Raw genomic sequence first — 20,853 nt, 5'->3', positions numbered from 1 at the left:
ACATAACTTTGAGAATATTTGAAAAAAAAAAATTAACCTTCAGTTAGTATTTAGTTAATTAGATACCACAGCTACTGATACCTGCTATTGATCAAAGACCGAGAATAATACATTTAAAAATAAATAATAAATAAATAAATAAAAGACATATTTTTAGGCACAATAAGCCATACCGGTTCATTCAAGTTGCTTCAGTTCAACTTGAGAAGGCAGCAAAACAAACTGGTGAAGTGTCTTTGGATAATTAACAGTGACACAAGTTTGTCAAATCAACTGCATTTCTAAATCGTTCTTTCCAAACCATGAACCTCATGATCATTAATTAGGCAATTATTATATGAAAATTTCTGAAAAACTAATTCAATACATGCAATTGAAACACAACACACTTCAAACTGCAGGAGTATTATGCAATATTTCATTGGTGTGATATAGTCTAATACTCCACATCGTCTTATTTTCTTTCCTCATATCAAAACATGTTGCTTTGCATTTGAATACTAAGCCTTGGGTGCAAGACCGGACTTGATATTCTGAATGGTAGCAACATCAGTCTTGAAAGCCTTTGCAAGGATTGTATCATCAATGCCAGTGGTGAAAACATTAGTAGGGATTAAAATAGTTCCAGCATTTGCACTACCGAAAGCAGATATTGCTGTGGCAGTTGCATTGCCATCTGCATTGTATTGGAAGTGCACAAGTCCCTTGGGAAATATGAACATGTCCCCAACTTGGAGTGTCTTATTGTAAAGCTTGTTGGTAGTATCTATGAAACCAACCTCAAGACTTCCTTCCACAAGAAACAGAAGTTCTGCAGAGTGAGGGTGGGTGTGAGGCGGGTTAAGACCACCAGCAGGGTATTTGAGAATGGCAAAGGAGACGCTTTGGCCATTCAAAGCTGGGAACTCTGCCATGTTAGCTTTTGTCACTTTGAAGTTTGGTAGGGTATTGTTGTGTAACAACCCGATCCTAAGATTAGGATATAAGATAAGTTTTATGTAAATTTTTTTCATATAGCTATAAATTTATTATATTTGTTATTATTATTATTATTATTTTATCAAATTTTTATATTATTAATAAAGTGTAAATTTTTAATAGAATTATTATCGTATTATGATTATTATTACTATTTAAGATTTTATTGTTATTAGGTTAACTACTCTCATATTTTAAGTTCCACGTTTTCCCTCCTCTCCGCCCCGCACGTCTCCACTCCCATGCATGCACGTCTCTTTTCCTAGGGTTTTATTTTTAGGGTGTTCTCTACCACCTATTTATATATATATATATATATATATATATATGTTTATACGCTAGATCTTCTGCATGAAGAAAACCTCACGCCGCAGACCAAGAACCACTTCTAGCCTTGCCCAGCCCATGCTCAGCCCCGCTACCTGTAGTGCCGTCGACCTCGTTAGACCAAAACGGAAACCACCGTCGCACGGAATTGTTGAAGTCCATGCCCTAAGCAGTCATTGTTGACTGCTCAGCACTCATCTCCCCAACGCTCAACGCCCCAACGCCCAGCAAATGAATGCAAAATTAAATGCATTCATACACAATCCTCGCCTATAAATTGAAGCTCCATGCGAGAGCTTCAATTCACACCCAAGAAGAGAAAAGAAAGAGAGCCTGGAGAGTTCTGAGAGAAAAGAAGAGAGTTGAGTTGAGTGGAGTGTGATCCTCCTCTGTAATATTTTCTTGTGTACCACTATTTAATAGTGAAGCTCTTTTCTGTGGATGTAGGCAGTTGCCGAACCACGTTAAATTCTTGGTGTCACTGAGTGCGTAGAGTGTACTCTTTTATTACCGCTTTTATCCCTTCCGCTGTGTTGATTACCCCAACAAGTGGTATCAGAGCGATTGTTGGGAAGAGTTTTTTTTTACAGAAAACTCGATTTTAGTGTGTAGCTCAGTTTTCAAATTTGAGCATACCACTGTGTTCGTCTCATCGAGACAAGAAAAGCGGTGAAAACCAGAGGCCGGACGGACGCCACACGCTCTCCCACGCGCCGTCTGAAAATTGGATAGTGAGTCCACTCTCGACACGCGCTGCACGCGCCCAGGAGAGGAACAAGCGCGTGATACCCACTCTCGGAACGCGCCGCACGCACTCCAGAGAGGCCCTTGCGCGTGAAGTTCACGCGCCTGACGTTTCTATTGACTCCAGAACGCGCGTGAGTTACACGCGCCTACGCGTTCCATGCGCTCCATTGAGGTTCTGGCGCGTGAATAACACGCGCCTACGCGCTATTAGTCGCGCCATGTGCTGCACGCGCGACAGTGTTCCTGTTTTGGTTCTTTTGCTCATTCCTTGTGCTATCTGAGTCCGATTTTGACGAAACAAGACTCGTTTCCAACAAAATCAAGCGTTCCGGACACAACGGTGCTGTCCGTTTTGCGATATTTCACTTCAAAGATCTTGTACTTGCATTTTGTATTTAGAATCAGTCTAAATCCATGGAGGATTCAGCATCAGGCGCCATGATAAAGCTGACTGCCTCAAACTACAGTCTTTGGAGGCCTCGGATGGAGGATCTATTGAACTATAAAGATCTGTCTGACCCTTTGGAAGATAAAGGGAAGAAGCCAGATGAAGTTACGGATCAAGTGTGGAGAAAGATGCACAAGAAGACTATCGGTGAGATTAGACAATGGATTGACCATAGTGTTTTTCACCACGTGGCCCAGGAGACAGATGCATATAGCCTATGGAAAAAGTTGAAGGATATGTATCAAGCTAAGACTGCTCGAAACAAGGCCCTCTTGATGAGACGGCTTGTTAACTTGAAGTTGAAGAGCGACACCTCTGTTGCCGAGCACACTAGCGAGTTTCAAAACCTAGTTAACCAGCTCGGATCCGTCAACCTGAATCTTGGCGATGAAGAACAAGCCCTGCTACTTCTCAGTTCGTTACCAGATAGTTGGGAGACGCTGGTGGTCTCCCTCAGTAACTCTACTCCAGATGGCAAACTTACCATGACGATGGTTAAGGATGCCCTGTTTGATGAGGAGGCCAGACGAAAAGAGACAAGCATGAATCACACTCATGTCCTTGTCACCGAGAGTAGAGAAAGGCCTCGAGGTGATGATAGAGGGAGAAGTGGAAGTAGAAACAAAAAGAAGTCTCAACCACGTGGAAGGTCCAGCAGACGGGTAACATGAAATGTTACCATTGTGGCAAAGAAGGCCACATAAGGAAAAACTGCCGCAAGTTTTTAAAGGAGCAAGGTCAAAGCAGTAAGCTGAAGAAAGAAGATGGTGAAACCCTTGTCACTCTTTCGGGAGATTGTGGCAATACTCTCCACCAGTGACGAGACGTGTCTGCACGTTGCAAGCCATGATGTTGAGTGGGTGGTAGACACAGCAGCATCATACCATGCCACTTCCCATAGTGAATTTTTCACTACGTACAAAGCAGGAGACTTTGGTACGGTAAGGATGGGGAACGCCAGTTCCTCGAAGATCGTGGGAGTTGGCGAAGTGCAGATAAAAATCAACGTTGGTTGTACCATGGTGTTGAAAGATGTTCGACACATTCCTGACCTTTGGCTCAACCTGATTTCGGGAACAGCCCTTGATTGACAGGGCTATGACAGCTACTTCAGCAATGGCACTTGGAAGCTGTCACAAGGTGCCATGGTTGTCGCCCGAGGACATATTTGCGGTACGTTGTACAAGACCCATGTGAAGATTGATACTGATAGCCTCAATGCAGCGGAAGACGAGGCATCACCGAATCTGTGGCACAAGAGACTCGGACACATGGGTGAGAAAGGGTTGGATACGCTTGCGAAAAAGGCACTCATCAAGGTTGCCAAAGGAATAGCGTTAAACCCTTGTGAGTACTGTTTGTTTGGCAAATAATGCAGAGTCTCGTTCAATTCCTCTACGAAGAGAAGATCAGAGTTGTTGAGTCTGGTACACTCTGATGTATGTGGTCCCATGGAAGAAGAGTCATTGGGAGGTAACAGATATTTCGTGACATTCCTTGATGATGCTTCACGAAAGGTCTGGGTATATGTTTTGAAGTCAAAGGATCAGGTCTTCGAGCACTTCAAGAATTTCCACACCCTAGTGGAAAGAGAGACGGGAAAGAAGTTGAAGTGCCTGCGAACGGACAATGGAGAAGAATATGTTTCCAAAAGGTTCGCTGCATACTGCGCTGATCGCGGTATTCGACATGAGAAGACGGTCCCATATACCCCTCAGCACAATGGTGTAGCCGAAAGAATGAATCGGACCATCATTGAAAGAACAAGATGCATGCTCAGTATGGCTAAGTTACCAAAGCCATTCTGGGGTGAAGCTGTTCGTGCTGCCTGTTACCTGATCAACAGATCACCTTCCGCACCACTAGAATTTGAAGTTCCTGAGAAGGTTTGGTCTGGAAAAGATGTCTCTTACTCTCACCTGAGAGTGTTTGGGTGCAAAGCCTTTGCACACGTATCCAAGGAGCTGAGACAGAAGCTCGATGTCAAGTCAACTCCGTGTATCTTTGTTGGATATGGAGATGAAGAATTCAGATACAAATTATGGGATCCAGTGACAAAGAGAATTGTCAGAAGTAGGGACGTTGTGTTCCATGAAAACCAGCATATAGGAACTGAAGCTTCCTCAATGTCAGTAGAGCTTAGTTCTTATGCACATCCTGCACCATTACAGTTCGCCACAGATAATGAGGATATGCAGGATCGAGATCCAGAAGCAGAAGAAGAAGCTCAGGGTGTTGAGCAGGGGGAGCAAGAACCCTCTCCACCAGCAGCTGGTGTACCACCACAAGGGTTAGATGGTGATGAACCTCCTTTGGTTGATGAAACTCAACCAAGAAGATTGGCAAGAGGCTGCCTACTGATTCCGTCGATGAGATATCCGGAATCAGACTATATTCTGCTTATTGATAAGGGGGAGCAGGAGAGCTTTCAGGAAGTTCAAACTCATGCTGATAGAAGCCTATGGGTGCAGGCAATGCAAGAATAGATGAGTTCTTTGCAGAAAAATCAGACCTATGAGTTGATGAAACTTCCTGAAGGAAAGAAAGCCCTAAAGAGCAAATGGGTGTTCAAGCTGAAGAAAGATGGCCAGGGAAAGCTGATAAAGCACAATGCCAGATTGGTTGTTAAAGGATTCCAACAGAAGAAGGGAATCGACTTTGACGAGATATTTTCCCCAGTGGTGAAAATGATGTCAATCTGAGTCATACTCGGATTGGTAGCCAGCTTGAATTTGGAACTCGAACAGATGGATGTGAAGACAGCCTTTCTCCATGGAGATTTGGAGGAGGAAATGGAGCAACCAGAAGGGTTTGAAGCTCCAGGGAAAGATCTCTTAATCTGCAAGCTAAAGAAGAGTCTCTATGGCCTCAAGCAAGCGTCGAGGCAATGGTACAAGAAGTTCAACTCATTCATGATGAGTCATGGTTACAAGAGACTTGTTGCAGATCAATGTGTCTATGTTCAAAGGTTCCAGGATGACAAGTTTGTCATACTCCTTCTTTATGTTGATGATATGTTAATCATTGGTGAGGATAGATCCAAGATTAACAAACTAAAGAAGGAACTATCCAAGTCCTTTGGCATGAAGGACTTAGGCCCAGCACAATAACTTTTGAGCATGAAGATTGTTCGTGATAGGAAAGTCAAAAAGGTATGGCTATCACAACAAAAATATGTTGAACGGATCATCAGACGTTTCAACATGGGAGATGCTAAGCCAGTCAATACTCCACTTGCTAACCACTTCAAGTTGAGCAAGAGCTCATGTCCTTCTTCAAAGAAAGAGATTGAAGAAATGGAAGTAATTCCCTACTCTTCAGCAGTAGGAAGCCTGATGTATGCAATGGTTTGTACCAGACCAGATATTGCTCATGATGTAGGCATGGTGAGCAGATTCCTTTCAAATCCAGGAAAGGATCATTGGGAAGCAGTCAAGTGGATTCTCAGGTACCTAAAAGGTACATCGAAGATGTGCTTGTGTTTTGGGGGAGCTAAACCAGTTTTGGAAGGCTATACAGATTCAGATATGGCAGGAGATCTGGATAGCAGGAAATCTACTTCAGGATTTCTCTTCACTTTTACAGGAGGAGCTGTCTCTTGGCAGTCTAAATTGCAGAAGTGTATTGCTTCATCTACAACTGAGGCAGAGTACATTGCCGCAACGGAAGCTGGAAAAGAGATGTTGTGGATGAAGCGTTTTCTCCAAGAACTAGGGGTTAGTCAAGAAGATTACAAGGTACATTGTGATAGTCAAAGTGCTCTAGATTTGAGCAAGAATTCAATGTACCACTCTCGCACCAAGCATATTGATATCCGCTATCATTGGATACGCGAAGTGATGGAATAACAGCTATTGAAGCTTGTGAAGATCCATACGAAAGAGAATCCAGCGGACATGCTGACGAAGGTGGTTACAAGTGAGAAGCTTGAGCTATGTAGAGACATAGCTGGAATGGATAGCATCTAGGTAAATGGGCATGGAGGGGAGAATTGTTGAAGTCCATGCCCTGAGCAGTCATTGTTGACTGCTCAGCACTCATCTCCCCAACGCTCAACGCCCCAACGCCCAGCAAATGAATGCAAAATTAAATGCATTCATACACAATCCTCGCCTATAAATTGAAGCTCCATGCGAGAGCTTCAATTCACACCCAAGAAGAGAAAAGAGAGAGAGCTTGGAGAGTTCTGAGAGAAAAGAAGAGAGTTGAGTTGAGTGGAGTGTGATCCTCCTCCTCTGTAATATTTTCTTGTGTACCACTATTTAATAGTGAAGCTCTTTTCTGTGGATGTAGGCAGTTGCCGAACCACATTAAATTCTTGGTGTCACTGAGTGCGTAGAGTGTACTCTTTTATTACCGCTTTTATCCCTTCCGCTGTGTTGATTACCCCAACAGGAATGACAGAAAAGAATGACTCTGTTTTTCTCTCACGAAACAGAGCACCCAATATGTCGTGCCGCAAACCACCATCAACCACGGCGACTCCATGCTACTCAGAACACGCCGATGCCACCACCAGCTACCTTAGAAGATACCGGACCATCCCCAGCCGCGAAGACACGCCGCAGCAGCCACGGACGTGAAGGCCGAAGCCTCTGTTTCGCTTCAACGGTAGCCACCTAGAGGGACGTCGAACCACCGACCAGCCACCACAGAAGCCGCCGACCAGCTCTCCCCCGTGGCACCTACTCCTTTTCCGACAGCCCACTGCCGTCCGCCACCCTCACCTCCCTCTTTTCCTCTCGGTAAACATCTCTCTCTCTCTAAACTCTCTCTCTCTTTCTCTCACTCAGTGCCGCACCACCATAGGAACCCCCAGTCGTGCCGCCGGTCACTCCCAGCCACCAGCGCCGCCATCGCCTCAGCCCTCCCTCGGTGAGCCACCATCGTAGACCCTCTCCCTCTCTCTCAGCTCTCTGTTTTTTTTTCCTTTGTTGCCGTGTTTTCGGATTCTTGAATGAATCCGAATAAACCTGTAAGTTTTGATGGGCTTTGGGCCCTGGGCCTTGTGCGTACGTGTGATTCTTTTGATTGGGCTCTTGTAGTATTATTATTATTATGGGCCAGAGTTTTTAACCTTTTTATAGATTATAATGATGTTTAATTGAACTTATATTTTAAGTTAGACTTGATCTTATTTTATTTCAATAATTGTTTTAGTGATTTATATTGAGTTTAATATTACTAGTTGAGTTTATTAAATAAATATATTTAGTTAAAGGTTCATTTTAATAAAAATGTTTAAAGAATTGGAAATATGTTTTAAAGTATAATGTTAAGTCTAATATTTGAGTTAAATTTCCTTTGTCAATTTAGTAAGATTTTAATAAAATTTCTATGTTAAGAATTTAGTAGAATTTGTTAAGTTTCTTATAAGATTTAATAATTATGTTGAGAAATGAAACTTAGTTTAAGAATTTAAGTTTTTTTGTGAATTATTTTAAAATAGCTCGAGTATTTCTACTAAATTATAAATTAGTATTTTAAGTAATTTAAATACTATGAATTATTGATTTTAGTGTTAAACAAATATTGGTTTGACTATATTTTAGAATTCCGAAATTAGTTAAGTAAGATATTAGCATTTATTTATTTCCAAACAATTTAGTGATAGTTATTTATTGAATATAGGTCTCAAGTTACGAAGTATTATTCAAGAAGAAACGCATCGAGGTAAGTAAATTTGATCATAAATTAGGTCATCACAGTTAGCTTATATGTATGTATTATTCAAGCCAGTTCATTAACAGCCATTATTTATGAATCGCTCATGTGCAAGCATGCCATTCAGCATAGCATACGATCATGTCATTCCGCATCATGTTTAAATTCAGAAATTATGATTTATGTATGTAATATGTCATGCATCTCATGTGTATAAGACACGTAAGCCATCTTAATTTCAAGTGTAAGATAAGTTCAGATCAGTTAATAAGATGGCCATTCAGATGCATGGTACCAATGCAGTTTAGTTTCAGGGTGGTGTGCAAGCCACGAACTCAGTCGTGGTCCACCATAGTATGCTAGAATACTATCAGCAGTTCCCCTTGCTGCAGCGGGATGTGGGGCTGGTGCACAACCTTGCACACAGGGTTAAGTGTGCTGGCCAGTCAGATAAGTCAGATAAATTAGTTAGTTAGTTCAGATAAACCAGTCATACATAGCATAAGCATCAACATGAATAGTCATGAATTTTAAGCTCAGCATGAAAGTTCTTATGAAAATCTTATGTTTATTACGTTTACGTTGTGATAGATTTCTTATTGAGTCATCGACTCATTTTAGTTTATTTTTATGTTTTTAACCACCCAGGTGAAGATAATAATTACGAGCAGGCAGGCCAGGAGTAGAAGGAGCATTTTAGTTTTAGTTCAGACTTTCTAAAATAAAACGTATCTTTTATGACAAGAATTTATTCAGTTTATTCCTTTAATGTTTTCTGGAAGACAATTTTATTAGACCTTTTATATCATAATAAATTATTTCAGTTTGTTTTTCAATTATGAAATTAGAGAATCGCTTGCCGGGTTTATTTTTATGAAAAATACGTGACACACCTAGCCTACGGGAAGGGGTGTTACATGTTGAATAGTACTCCACGAAGTCCAATGAAAGTGAAGTAATTTCGATCAATGTTTGTAGAATTTGGTGGGACTACAAAGTCAGATAGGATGTTTGGATCACTTGCTTTTGCAACCCAAAAGGCAGCAAAGACAACTAGGAGGGAAAGGAGAACATTTTCCAGCAAAGTTGAGGCCATTTGTTGATGACAAATAGATGAGGCTAAGTACAAGGAAAGGCTTTTGATACTTCACCCAAAGAGAAAGCTAGCTTTTGATGAGTATCGGTTCTTTGGCCGTGTATATATGTATGGATTGACTGGGGTTTTCGGGGGAATCCAATTCACAAATGAATCACAGCTGGGAGTAGATGATCACAAAGTAAATAGATGTTCAACCATATATGTAGCCAGCTGGGTACTGTCCAATATATATCTATATAATAGTATTCTTCCAACTGGCTGTGATGGCAAATGCAACTTGACTGTCACTTTGATATTCTAAATAAGGTTACATGGATATATATGTATTATGAATTTGGATGATATCAAAGACAGATGGAAGTTTCAATGCATGAGAAGCCCTTTAAGGGTATATTCATTCCAAACTCCAAGCATAAACCGAAACGGACCTTTGTTCTGTTTTGCTGCTTCAGGTCCAAAGTGTTAAAGAACAATAGCCATCGTGCCTCTTTAGCTTAAGAAAGTAGCCGTAGTGAATAACCAAGCGTATAGTTTAGCTAAAGTATATAAGTCAAAAGATGAGCAGAACTTATACTTTCTTGTTGTCTTTAGCAGCCAAATGCCAAACTGAACAACCGAAGCACAAGAAGAAGCACTTTGTAGTTTCCATGTATAGTTGTCATCCAAAAGGCCTGCAGAATGATTACAAACACTACATCCTTTCGTTCAAGTCCAAAACAGAAAGATAACACCCCATAAATAGAGCCCTTCTTACAAGTCTAAGCACTCACTCCACCACATTAACCATTACTGAAATTCAATTGTCAGTTATCTCAAGTTCTATTCAATGGCCTCTAAAGTTTTCTCCCTCAAATTCTTCTCACTAATGATTTCTTCATTTGCCATCATCCAAGTGACAACAGCCGGAGATCCAGATATCCTTTCTGACTTTTTAACCCACCCAAATGTCACCATAATCGATGGAAATTTCTTCACATTTACTGGCATGCGTTCCCTTGTCGGGTCTGATCCTCCCACAACCTTTAAGGCGTTGAAAGCAAGCATGGCTGAATTCCCAGCTCTCAATGGGCAGAGTGTTTCCTTTGCTGTACTGGAATATGCAAATGGAACCATCAATCCACCACACACTCATCCTCGTTCCGCTGAGCTCCTTTTTCTAGTTGAGGGTACCCTTCAAGTAGGGTTTGTTGATACAACCAACAAGCTCTTTACTCAGAAACTGCAAGAGGGTGATTTGTTTGTGTTTCCCAAAGGACTTGTGCACTTTCAGTACAATGCTGACCCACAAAGTTTTGCTATAGCAGTTTCAGCTTTTGGGAGTGCAAATCCTGGAACTGTTTCAATTCCCAACACTTTGTTCACCACTGGCATTGATGATACTGTGTTGGCCAAATCCTTCAAGACCAATGTTGCCACCATTCAAGCTCTTAAGTTTGCTCTTGCTCCCAAGCCATGAGGATAGGGTTTGTTACCAACAGAAGCTAGAACTTTTATGAAATCTCATTGTTATTTGGTACTGTTTCGTGCTCTCTCTTTCTATCTCTCTTTGAGCTTTGAATAATAAACCTCCAAGAGGATGATGTATCTTCACTTTTTTCAGCATGAACTTGTGTTTATCTACGTACTCTTCCATTAATGATAAATGAGATCATCTTTCACTTTTTCAACATTTTGGGGTATGAATATATGGCAAAAAATGTAGTTAAATTGTTCTAACTTGTGACAATTTTGGCTTATCTTGTATTTCTAAATAAAATTTAAGCCTAAAGATAAATAGAGAGAGTTTAACCATTGTCAAGAAGCACGTACGCTAACAAGGTGGAGATATTATGCATGTGGGTCGCATTCAAGCATGCGTATTGACATGGCTAACATGATTCATCAACAATATCGGAGTAGTTTGGATTCAGAAATGAGTTGAGAATAGTTGAGATGGTTTGTAAATAGTAAAATAAAAGTTGAATTGTTTATTATATTTTGTGTGGAAATTTAAAAAAATTGTAATAATGAGATGGGATAAGTTGAGATGAGTTTTGAATTCAAACGAGACCTAATTTGTGGGGCACACCACTCAATAAAAGTTTTAAAAAAAAACTGCTACGAGAATGCAACGGATTTGGAGGGATTCATTTTTATAAGTGGAGCTAGGGTGGTAGAAACGAAAAAGAGGTGATCTTCTTATTCTTCTTAAATGCTTTATAATATTGATAAAAAAAAATGGAGAGCGAAAATATTATTGTTGAACGAGATTTTCTAAAAGTAGACTTTATAAATTGATGAGCATAGTTTACTATTAATAAGAGGAGTGCTGCAGCTATAAACGTATTACATAAAATAATCTCACAAACTGATATAATTTTATATAATCTGTCAAATCTACTTTACAACAAAAGTAACTTTACAATCTAACGAATCATATCAAGTCACATCAATTTATAGAATTACTTTCGTGTAATCTGTGTGTGATTAAAGAATTTCTCTATAATCTAACATTGCGCAACAAGTCATATTAGTTGATGAATTTTATTTTAGTGAGATTTTTTTTATGAATCTAATACTTTATTTTTAAGAACAAATGATAATTTTAAAATAACAGCCATTATTAAAATAAATTAGTTAATTATTCTAGACACCGTCAAAAAGACCACCATTGACATTATCAATCATGGCACTTCTAAACTGCAACTAAAGTCTAAAACGTTTAAGTTTTTTAGTGGCGGCTTGTAAGTGCTAGTAAACCGATTTAAGAGTTGGGATTGTTCGGAGGGTGGAAAAAAAATAAAAATTCAATATGGGGTCAAAAATGGATCCCACAGTCTCTTTCATTTCAAATTAAATCCCCAGTTAAGATACTGCAAGATGATGCAAAGGTCAGGGCACCAATCATTGAGGAATGAAAAATTATTTTCATCAGTCACTATTTACCACCTCACATCTTATAAAAAATACTCACATACCCTATAAAAAACATCCTCATACTCTATGAAAAAGCTATAGGTATGACGTGTGAGGTGTTTACAGTGGCTGATCTGTAGATAATGGTGCAAATCGATCAGTCCAATCCAGTGATGGACCAAACCATCACTTATCTGGATTGGACTAGTAGCTATTGGTCCGACCTAATTATTTTTTATTTTTTTTATTTTTTTAAATCAATTAATAAAAAAATTTATTGAAAATACTAAATTAAAATTAAGTAGCTTATTAATGTAGATTATATAACTAATTCAATAAAAAAATATTTTATATGGTCAATGATAATAAATTAAATGAAATTATATTATTAATTTATGTAATTAGCTAATTAATATTATATATTAGTTAATTGATAGAATATTAACAAGTGTTAATAACATATTTAAAATTTTATATTGTTAATGTTGATAGGTTAGATGAAAATTACATAATAAATTGTACAATTATTATATAAATAATATGCATAAAATATTTTTTTTCATTCAGTCTGATCTGGGATGGAAAAACCCTAGACTGGGACCGGACTGAAACTTTTCGGTCCTCTAAAACATGGACCGGTCCGGTCCTGTCCGGACCGACCGTTTATCACCCTCATCTGTAGAATTACTTTTGAGGAATTAGGTTGTTGGAATGAAAAGCTCATACACAAAATTTTTTAGAAGGAAGAAGCGATCAAAATATGTAGCATACCCTTGAGTAAAAGAGAGGCAGATGATAAAGCAATTTGGAACTTTTCTAAGGATGCCAAATTTTCCGTTAAGAGTGCCTATCATTTAGGGATGAGCTTAGAGAAGGAAAAGCTTAGGGCATCTTCAAAATCATATGAACAAAAGCCAGTATGGGAGATGGTTTGGATGCTTAAGGATGAACAAAACAGTTTTTATGGAAGGCTTTAATAGCTATTCCTCCAACAAAGCAGATGTTATTTCAAAAGAAGATTGTAAATGATGACTTGTGTCCAATCTGTTATAGGGAGGCTGAAACAATTCAGCATGCATTATGGACTTGTCCCGCAACATGTGATGTATGGATAGAAAAATAAAGTATAGTTCATAAATGGAGTGTTTGTTTTTTTTCTAAATACAAAATAATTCATTTGGTTGGTAAGTTTTCTTTCTCTCTCCAGACGAGTTTGCTCTCTACCCAAACAACTAGCTATCTCAACCTCTTCTCCCAGGGGTTGGAGCTTCGGCTCCTCCCTCCCAACGACTATCCAGCCATCGACAGCCATGTATATCGATTTTTTTTTATCTTTTTTTTTACTTTTTCGGCTATAGTACCAAGATGTTCCGATCTGTTGCTTACCGGCCTTTTACGATTGCCACACGCCCCACCATCGGACTCCCCATTGGCCGATCTGTTAGACTGAAGGAGAAAACTGTCCAAACGAGTGGCGCATGTGTCTCACGCACGGCTTACAGTGCGTGTGAAACTCACGCGCTGCCATGCCATGGTGAGTCTTTTGCCGCCACACGTGACATCATCGAAGTTAGCGGCTTCGGATCTCTTAGTTCCGAGTACTACCTTCTTCCCTAGAGTGGTGCATGAGCCTCATGCGCCACCACCACCAGTGACAGTCATACACCAACGTATCAACTCATTTTCAAGTTGATATTTCTTTATGTTTCTGTTTTTCCTAACTAATGATCAAGATAAAGTGGTCATTAAAGTCTCATTCAGCCGTAATAGACCAGCAAAATGCATCACGCAACTCTCAACTACGACTTTTAGTCGTAGTTTTATAGTCTGTTTATCAAACTATATTAAATCCGCTTTAAACGGCTTCCCGTTAGTGGGAAATGGGTGGGAGTCAAATTTTTTACTCTAAATCCCGCTTTTTTATTTTTTCTGGTATTGTTTTTGCTTATTTTGAGATGATTATTAGAGACTCTCACCTCATTTCTTATATCTTTATAACCACTTAATTAATTTATGTTATGCTTACCTTGAAAAAAAAAATAAAAAAAAGTAAAAAAAGCAGTTATCAGTACACTTTTTGCCTGAGGTACACTTCTTCGGTCTACTAAACATTATCCACATGTATATTTGCAAAACTTAAGTTTAGCCCATAAAAATTAGTCTACCACTCTACAGTCGCTTTTATAAGAAAATAAATTTAAATAAAAGAAAGATGATAATAATTAAGAAGCTGATGATAGTGTCTCCATCGCATTTTTTTTTTTTTTTTTTCATTTTACTCCTCGATGGGTATTTTAATAAGTTTATTTTTCTCGAAAAACTTTTCCCTTTTTCGGAACTTCATGTATCTTGATGAATATTTTAGTGTAGAGATCAGAATATTTTTTTTATCTATTAACATTTGAAATTCAATAATTTTCTTTAAAATTTAATTTTTCTGTTAATATCTCGTTTAAATTGTCTATCAACAGTATTCTTTAAAATTACAAGTTTCAATCATAATAAATGATATTTACAATGTTAGTGAAATCTCCGCGCTCCCTTTAAGAAAAAATTGAATAAATTCAGGATCCATATGAAAAATTTATTTTTTTAACGGTGGCTCCTAATTTTTTTCAAAATGAGTGTCCGAGACTTGTACACCCTAAAATTGTATCTAGCATTATTCATATATTAAAAATTAGTTATTTGTGTCTTTTTCTTCCTTCATATTTTTTCTAACATTAAATTGATCCTAAGTTTTTTTTAAATATTCCTTAAAAGAAATGAACATCAATCTATTAATTTAATAAGAAAAGATATTTGCAACTGTGAATTGTGCAACCGTCGCGTAATCGCTTTGAAAAAAGTGAATAAAACATGAGACGTACATGAAAAAAATTAATTTTTTAATAGTGAACCACACTCTTTTTCAAAACAATTACGCGGCGTTTACGCACTTCACGGTTATATGTAGAATTTTTCTTTGTATATCCTATTGAAATGAGTTTAACTTTTTAGGTTGAAATGTATGAAATAGGTTGAGATGCATTTAAATTTTTTATAAGAAGTTAAAAAAGTAGTGAGTCACATCAATGATTAGTTTGAGATGAGTTAAGTTTGGTTGAACAATTAAACACAACCTAAGAATTACCCAACTATAAAGAATAATTGAGCATATACTTTTTAACTATTCTATATCATGCATGAGTTACAAGGATAAGCAAAATTTTGTAGTTTCTTGGTGTCCTGTACGAGCTGAATGACTGTAGAACTGCAGGCAGTCACAAGAGCAATGGCTCATAGTTTTCATCTCAAATTTGTCATCCCGAAGGCCTGCAGGTGTAAAACATATATCCCCTTTCCTTAATATTCCATAGGGGACTCACAACACCCTATTTAAGAGAGCCTTTCTTTTAAGCCTATGCACCTCAGTCCACCACATTCAAAATCATCAAAATACCATATCCCTTGCATCAAGTTCTCTTCCATGGCCTCTACAATCTTTTCCATCAAATTCTTCTCATTATTTATTTCTTCGATTGCCATCATCGGAATGGCGACAGCCGGAGATCCAAATATCATCTCCGATTTTGTACTCCCCCAAAATGCCACTTTAATTGATGGAAATTTCTTCACATTTACTGGCATGCGCTCCCTTTTCTTGTCTAGCCCTCCCACAACCTTTAAGGTATTGAAAGCAAGCATGGCTGAATTTCCAGCTCTCAACGGGCAGAGTGTTTCCTATGCTGTATTGGAATTTGCTAATGGCACCATTAATCCACCCCACATCCATCCTCGCTCTGCCGAGCTCCTTTTCCTACTTGGGGGTACCCTTCAGGTAGGATTTGTTGATACAACCAATAAGCTATTTACTCAAACATTGGAAGCGGGTGATTTGTTTGTGTTTCCCAAAGGACTTGTGCACTTCCAGTACAATGCTGACCCTCAAGGTTTTGCTTTAGCACTTTCAGCTTTTGGTAGCGCAAATGCTGGAACTGTTTCAATTCCTAACACTTTGTTCACCACTGGCATTGACGATAATGTGTTGGCTAAATCCTTCAAGACTGACGTTGCCACCATTCAAGCTCTTAAGGCTGCTCTTGGTGCTCCCAAGCCCTGAAGATAGCATTCCTTTCTATTAGTGCAATCTATGCTTTCATTCCTTTGTGCTGCTCTCCTTTTTGGGGTTTATTTTTTAGTGTTAAATAATAATCCTTCTTGTTAAGAAGAGTATTTACCATTATCAACACATTGATTGTTGTCTCTTCTCCATCAACAAAGATACATAAAACTTAAAACTCTTTTAATAGTGTTGGATATGGATGTTTATGCATTCAATGATTTGCCATTTAAATGGTGTTGATGTGCTCAAAGGCCCTAGTATCTCGACATACAAGGAAGCCCTCTCTCTTGCACCACCGCTGGGACCAGCTGCCAAAGTAAATAAAAAACTCAACTGCATTGCTGTTTTCGGCCACAATGTATATGCACATGAAGTAACCTGATAATTGCACTCTGGAGTTATGATTTAAGTGTGAGAGATTCAGTGATGAGCATGTAAGGGTAAAATGGGACGGCCACTTTGAGCTCAGGCAAATGAGATGCAGTCTTATATGCAGAGCTAAAAGAATAAAATACAAAACTCAAATGTTGTTCTGAGAAGTTAAGGAGTTGGAAAGAAACCCCTAGGGGTTGGCTCAAGTGAACCCCTAGAGATTGGCTCAAGTGGTAAAGGCCTTCGGTTTGGAAGTATGCCGAGGGTCATCGAACTGGAAGATTTTCTTCTTGAATTTTATCCAAGGTGCACTTGCGGAAAACTCCATGCTGAGGGCCTGTGCACCCTCAGGATTAGTCGGGACGCTGGTCTTGGATACCCGGTGCCAATCAAAAAAAGTTGAGGAGTTGGAAAGACACTGACGAAAGGTCAAAGGAAAAGAGCAATGCTATTTATCATCATTTGGACCAATATTCTTCCATCGCTCCATCATATGATTTGAAAAGACAGTTGTTATTTTCTCATTTGATGCTACATTAGAGGGAAAATGCCTATGTTCCAAGTTAAATTTATCCTTGATTAAGAATAACACTGTCCCAAACAAAGTGACGAGATTTTCACAACAGGTTTACACACTAGTGCACAAACAAAGTCAAGTCATGTATAATAATCATAGAAATGGGACATCAACATAGTATAGTTGTCCAAAACCTAGAAAACCACAACTCAACAAATATAAGCAAAAAACAGAATCAACATTAGGTTTGCTGAATGAAGCATCTCAAAAGACTATGGATCTCAAAGGTTGAGCTTTTTAACCTTTGTTGTCTGCTACTAGAGTAACAAAATGGTTTTCATAGATTAGTCATTTAAGAATAACAATCTCACAGGGAGCAGGAAGCAGGAAGCACCACAAGTCATGAACACAAGTCAATTGTGAGAACGAAAGCAAACCCGCAAAATGTTAAATAATAAAAATAAAAATATGTTCATCTAGTAAACCACCCAAGATTGGGAAGCAACCACATCACCAGCACTAAAGTTGAATGATGGGACAATTGGGCGAAAAAGGCCAATCTACAGTCTTCTCCCTCTTCGACCACCCTTTCTTCGTGTGCTGTCACTGGGAATTGGTGTCACATCCTCTGTAAGTATAAACCCAATGTAAGATTCAAGGCCATATTCAGATTCCCAAAAGTAAATATTTTTAAAAAAGAAAATTGTAGGATAAAAGAAATATCAAAACTCTGACAGGGATGGCTCTTAGCAATCCAACATGAGATTTTCTCTGGTTGCTGAAAGGCAGGAAGATGCCCACCCCGCTAAACAAACTGCTAAGAGGGGGGAAGGGGGCAGGACTTCGAAAAGGAAGCCATGATAAGAAAAAAGGAAATCCTAAATATTCATCCTATGTTGGGATCTTTTGTCCAAAGCCTTTATGTAGGACAAACTCTTTCAAGGTGTCCACCAGGTAATTATGGTTACATATGCCAGATCTGGTGATTACACTTTAGGCATTTAAAAATGTGTGAGCCTTACCAATGCGACCAATCTTCATTCCAGAACGAGCAAGGGCCCGAAGTGCAGACTGAGCACCAGGACCTGGAGTCTTGGTTTTATTTCCTCCAGTAGCACGGAGCTTGATATGAAGAGCAGTGATGCCAAGTTCCTGTATGGGATGGAATCACAATTGATCAAGCTAGCAAACACTGGAGACGTATCACTTCGTAACAAAATCCAGAAATATCTACTTATCAATGCAGCATTGAAAATCAAATAATTATAGTTTGAAGTAATGAATAGGAAACGAGAAAACCTTGCATCTCTGTGCTACATCTTGAGCTGCAAGCATGGCAGCATACGGTGAGGACTCATCCCTATCAGCCTTTACCTTCATGCCACCTACAAATTAAAGAACGATTCAATTTCACGTCTCATGGGAGGATCCAGATTCATTTCACCTCATACAAAAGGATCCATGAGTGAGACAAATTCACAGGCACCACAAGGTAATTAATTATACAAGACAATTACATGGTTGCACCAAAAAAAAAAAAATTAAAATCATTTACTTTTCCAAGGTTTTGAAGAAGGATTAAATCACACACTAACCAAATGTGCAAATACAGACCAAGCAATGCACATGTGAATGCTCAAGTCTAAATATACTGTAAAAAAATAGGCATTCGGTGTTCAACTAAACCATAAGAAGCAAGATCAGTCATACCAGTGATGCGAACTAGTGTCTCTCGTCCAGACAAATCAGTCACATGCTGTTTTTATCAGGCAAACAAATCATTTATAATTAACTCAAAAAAATTATAGTTGGACTAACAAATATCTACTTGCAAAAACAAATAATGGTACTTACCAAGAAGGTATCATTAAAGGATGCATAAATGTGAGCCACACCAAAAACTTGTTCTCCTTCACGCGTAGCAGGCCCAAGGGTCACATTTTCTTCCTTTGGCTCCCTTGTCTTTCGCTTCGACTAAGGAACCCCAATAAATGTACGGAAAAATTGAAAATTTCATGTCATTTCTCAAATATCAAGATTTCATATCCTCATAAACTTTAAATCTTGAACAAGGGAATGAGGAAAGTAGCATGCGAAAAAGTGAATACATGCATGCACTGGGGTGGTAAACCAGTAGCTAAGTAGAAGTTCACATCTTTGATAGGCCTAAATTAAAGTGCAAACCTATCAAGTGGAAATGGTGACTTTGAGAAACAGAAAAATCCAGGATACTTATTAAAAATAAAAGCTTCTATGAGACAAAATTTACAAAGTACAGTCCAATTGCTGAATAAAGTGCCTGGTCCAACTATACTACATGCTAAATTTTGCAGTGTTTCACACAAAATATGCAACCATTTATGAGGGATAACATTCGTTTGTCCAAACCACTACCCAAATCTAGATCAAGATAGAAGGGAATCAACGTGTGTGAGCTTTAAAAAGGTAGCACAATCCAATGCACATTTTCTCTTAATAGTCAAGCCAAAAAATGATGGGTTAAGTCCAATCATTCTAACATATTTTCAAAAGAGAAAAAATGAAAAAAAAAAAAATACATGGCGGCATTATAAACTATTAAGAAAGATCCAAGTAATTGGGAGGTCCATCCTCTTCAGTCCAAATAGTAAGTGCCATGACAAAACTAAGGCAAATATCCCACCAACAGAAACATAAACGCCACATGTCCAAAAGTGACTGTACTTAGATATGGTTATTGATATACATATACTACTAAATCACTATTGCCATCATTAGTATTTGTCTAACTAATGTTCATTAACTTTCCGAAATAAACAACTATTTACTAAAAAGAAAACTACATTGTTCCACTACTTCCGTGAGTACATATCAGAATTTTAAAGTTGGAAAAGCATTCAGAGTTCTCATCTCAAAGATTCCACAACATCAGTACGAAGAATTGCAAGAACCTGCTCTTATGAAACTAAACGAATAAATTTAAAAGCATAACTATACGTAATCCTTCAGCTTTACCTATTGTTTTTGTAGGTTTCTCAGCAACCTAAGAGAGCTTCGAAAATAAGACGATATTTTTAAAATATCAATAACATTGTTTCACTTTCTAACTTCATTCAGCATCCAAACGTACACGAGAATCCGACTGTGTTTCACCTTACCACCTTTTGCAATAACCCTTGCAGATACAATTAATAATTTCCCACTATTTTTACAACCCTTTCTCGATAATCAACCAGAATATTAAAAAGAATAACATTGAGCTTCGATTTGCTGAATATATTAGAGATGGGATTCAATTTGCATACCATGGTTGCTTCGAGTAGAAGAGAGACTTAAGAGAGATCGAGAGTAACTATTGGCGGAGGAGGACGGCTTTCTCATCGAGAAGAAAGCTTCGCTTTATATGAGGGACTGGGACTTAGGGTTTTACAGGCAGAGGAAAAGTTTTTGTAAATTACTGAGGAAGTCTCCATCTATTTCTTTATTATGAAATAACGCCTTGACTTGGGGTATCATTTTATTATAGGCCTTGGACCCCTCCTTATATTTTCTATTTTTTGTTTTCTTTCCCAATAATATTTTCCCATTTAAAACCCACTAAATGTATTCTTCATCATAAACAAATTTAGAATAAAATAAACACAAAACTCAGCTAATAATAAGTAGGGGTGTAAATTCAAACCGGAAAATCGAAAAATCAGACCGGACCAAACCGATTTTAC

General features: G+C 38.4%; 4 protein-coding genes across 4 annotated transcripts; 2 read left to right on the top strand and 2 right to left on the bottom strand.

The window, feature by feature from the left end:
• Positions 1-500: 500 nt before the first annotated feature.
• On the bottom strand, positions 501-9,260 carry LOC121239421 (germin-like protein 9-3). Its single transcript, XM_041136673.1, has 2 exons — positions 9,084-9,260; positions 501-953 (listed from the first exon to the last, which is right to left on the bottom strand). Exons 1-2 carry the CDS (start codon positions 9,258-9,260, stop codon positions 501-503), a joined length of 630 nt encoding a protein of 209 aa, XP_040992607.1.
• An 829-nt stretch (positions 9,261-10,089) lies between these two features.
• Positions 10,090-10,719, top strand: LOC121239420 (germin-like protein 9-3). The gene has a single exon (XM_041136672.1). The coding sequence runs from the start codon at positions 10,090-10,092 to the stop codon at positions 10,717-10,719; it is 630 nt and encodes a 209-aa protein (XP_040992606.1).
• Positions 10,720-15,571: 4,852 nt separating this feature from the next.
• LOC121239418 (germin-like protein 9-3) lies at positions 15,572-16,432 on the top strand. The gene has a single exon (XM_041136671.1). The coding sequence runs from the start codon at positions 15,628-15,630 to the stop codon at positions 16,258-16,260; it is 633 nt and encodes a 210-aa protein (XP_040992605.1). The 5' UTR covers positions 15,572-15,627; the 3' UTR covers positions 16,261-16,432.
• A 1,043-nt stretch (positions 16,433-17,475) lies between these two features.
• Positions 17,476-20,593, bottom strand: LOC121239422 (40S ribosomal protein S14-3). The gene is made up of 6 exons (XM_041136674.1): positions 20,437-20,593; positions 19,007-19,126; positions 18,863-18,908; positions 18,452-18,537; positions 18,175-18,304; positions 17,476-17,780 (listed from the first exon to the last, which is right to left on the bottom strand). The coding sequence occupies exons 1-6, from the start codon at positions 20,437-20,439 to the stop codon at positions 17,713-17,715; spliced, it is 453 nt and encodes a 150-aa protein (XP_040992608.1). The 5' UTR covers positions 20,440-20,593; the 3' UTR covers positions 17,476-17,712.
• Positions 20,594-20,853: the final 260 nt, after the last annotated feature.

This window comes from Juglans microcarpa x Juglans regia, chromosome 7D (assembly GCF_004785595.1).
Source record: "Juglans microcarpa x Juglans regia isolate MS1-56 chromosome 7D, Jm3101_v1.0, whole genome shotgun sequence".
Classification (NCBI taxonomy): Eukaryota; Viridiplantae; Streptophyta; class Magnoliopsida; order Fagales; family Juglandaceae; genus Juglans; species Juglans microcarpa x Juglans regia.
The sequence above is the reverse complement of the archived record's forward strand: the minus strand, read 5'-3'. Positions and strand labels throughout refer to the sequence as shown.

Coding starts and splice junctions, on each gene's coding strand:
- LOC121239421 (XM_041136673.1), bottom strand. CDS start 9,260: ATGGCCTCAACTTTGCTGGAAAATGTTCTCCTTTCCCTCCTAGTTGTC. Junction 954..9,083: donor TTCGTGGAGTACTATTCAAC/ATGTAACACCCC, acceptor GGGTTGTTACAC/AACAATACCCTACCAAACTT.
- LOC121239420 (XM_041136672.1), top strand. CDS start 10,090: ATGGCCTCTAAAGTTTTCTCCCTCAAATTCTTCTCACTAATGATTTCT.
- LOC121239418 (XM_041136671.1), top strand. CDS start 15,628: ATGGCCTCTACAATCTTTTCCATCAAATTCTTCTCATTATTTATTTCT.
- LOC121239422 (XM_041136674.1), bottom strand. Junction 18,538..18,862: donor GACACTAGTTCGCATCACTG/GTATGACTGATC, acceptor TTTAATTTGTAG/GTGGCATGAAGGTAAAGGCT. Junction 18,305..18,451: donor ATGTAGCACAGAGATGCAAG/GTTTTCTCGTTT, acceptor CATCCCATACAG/GAACTTGGCATCACTGCTCT.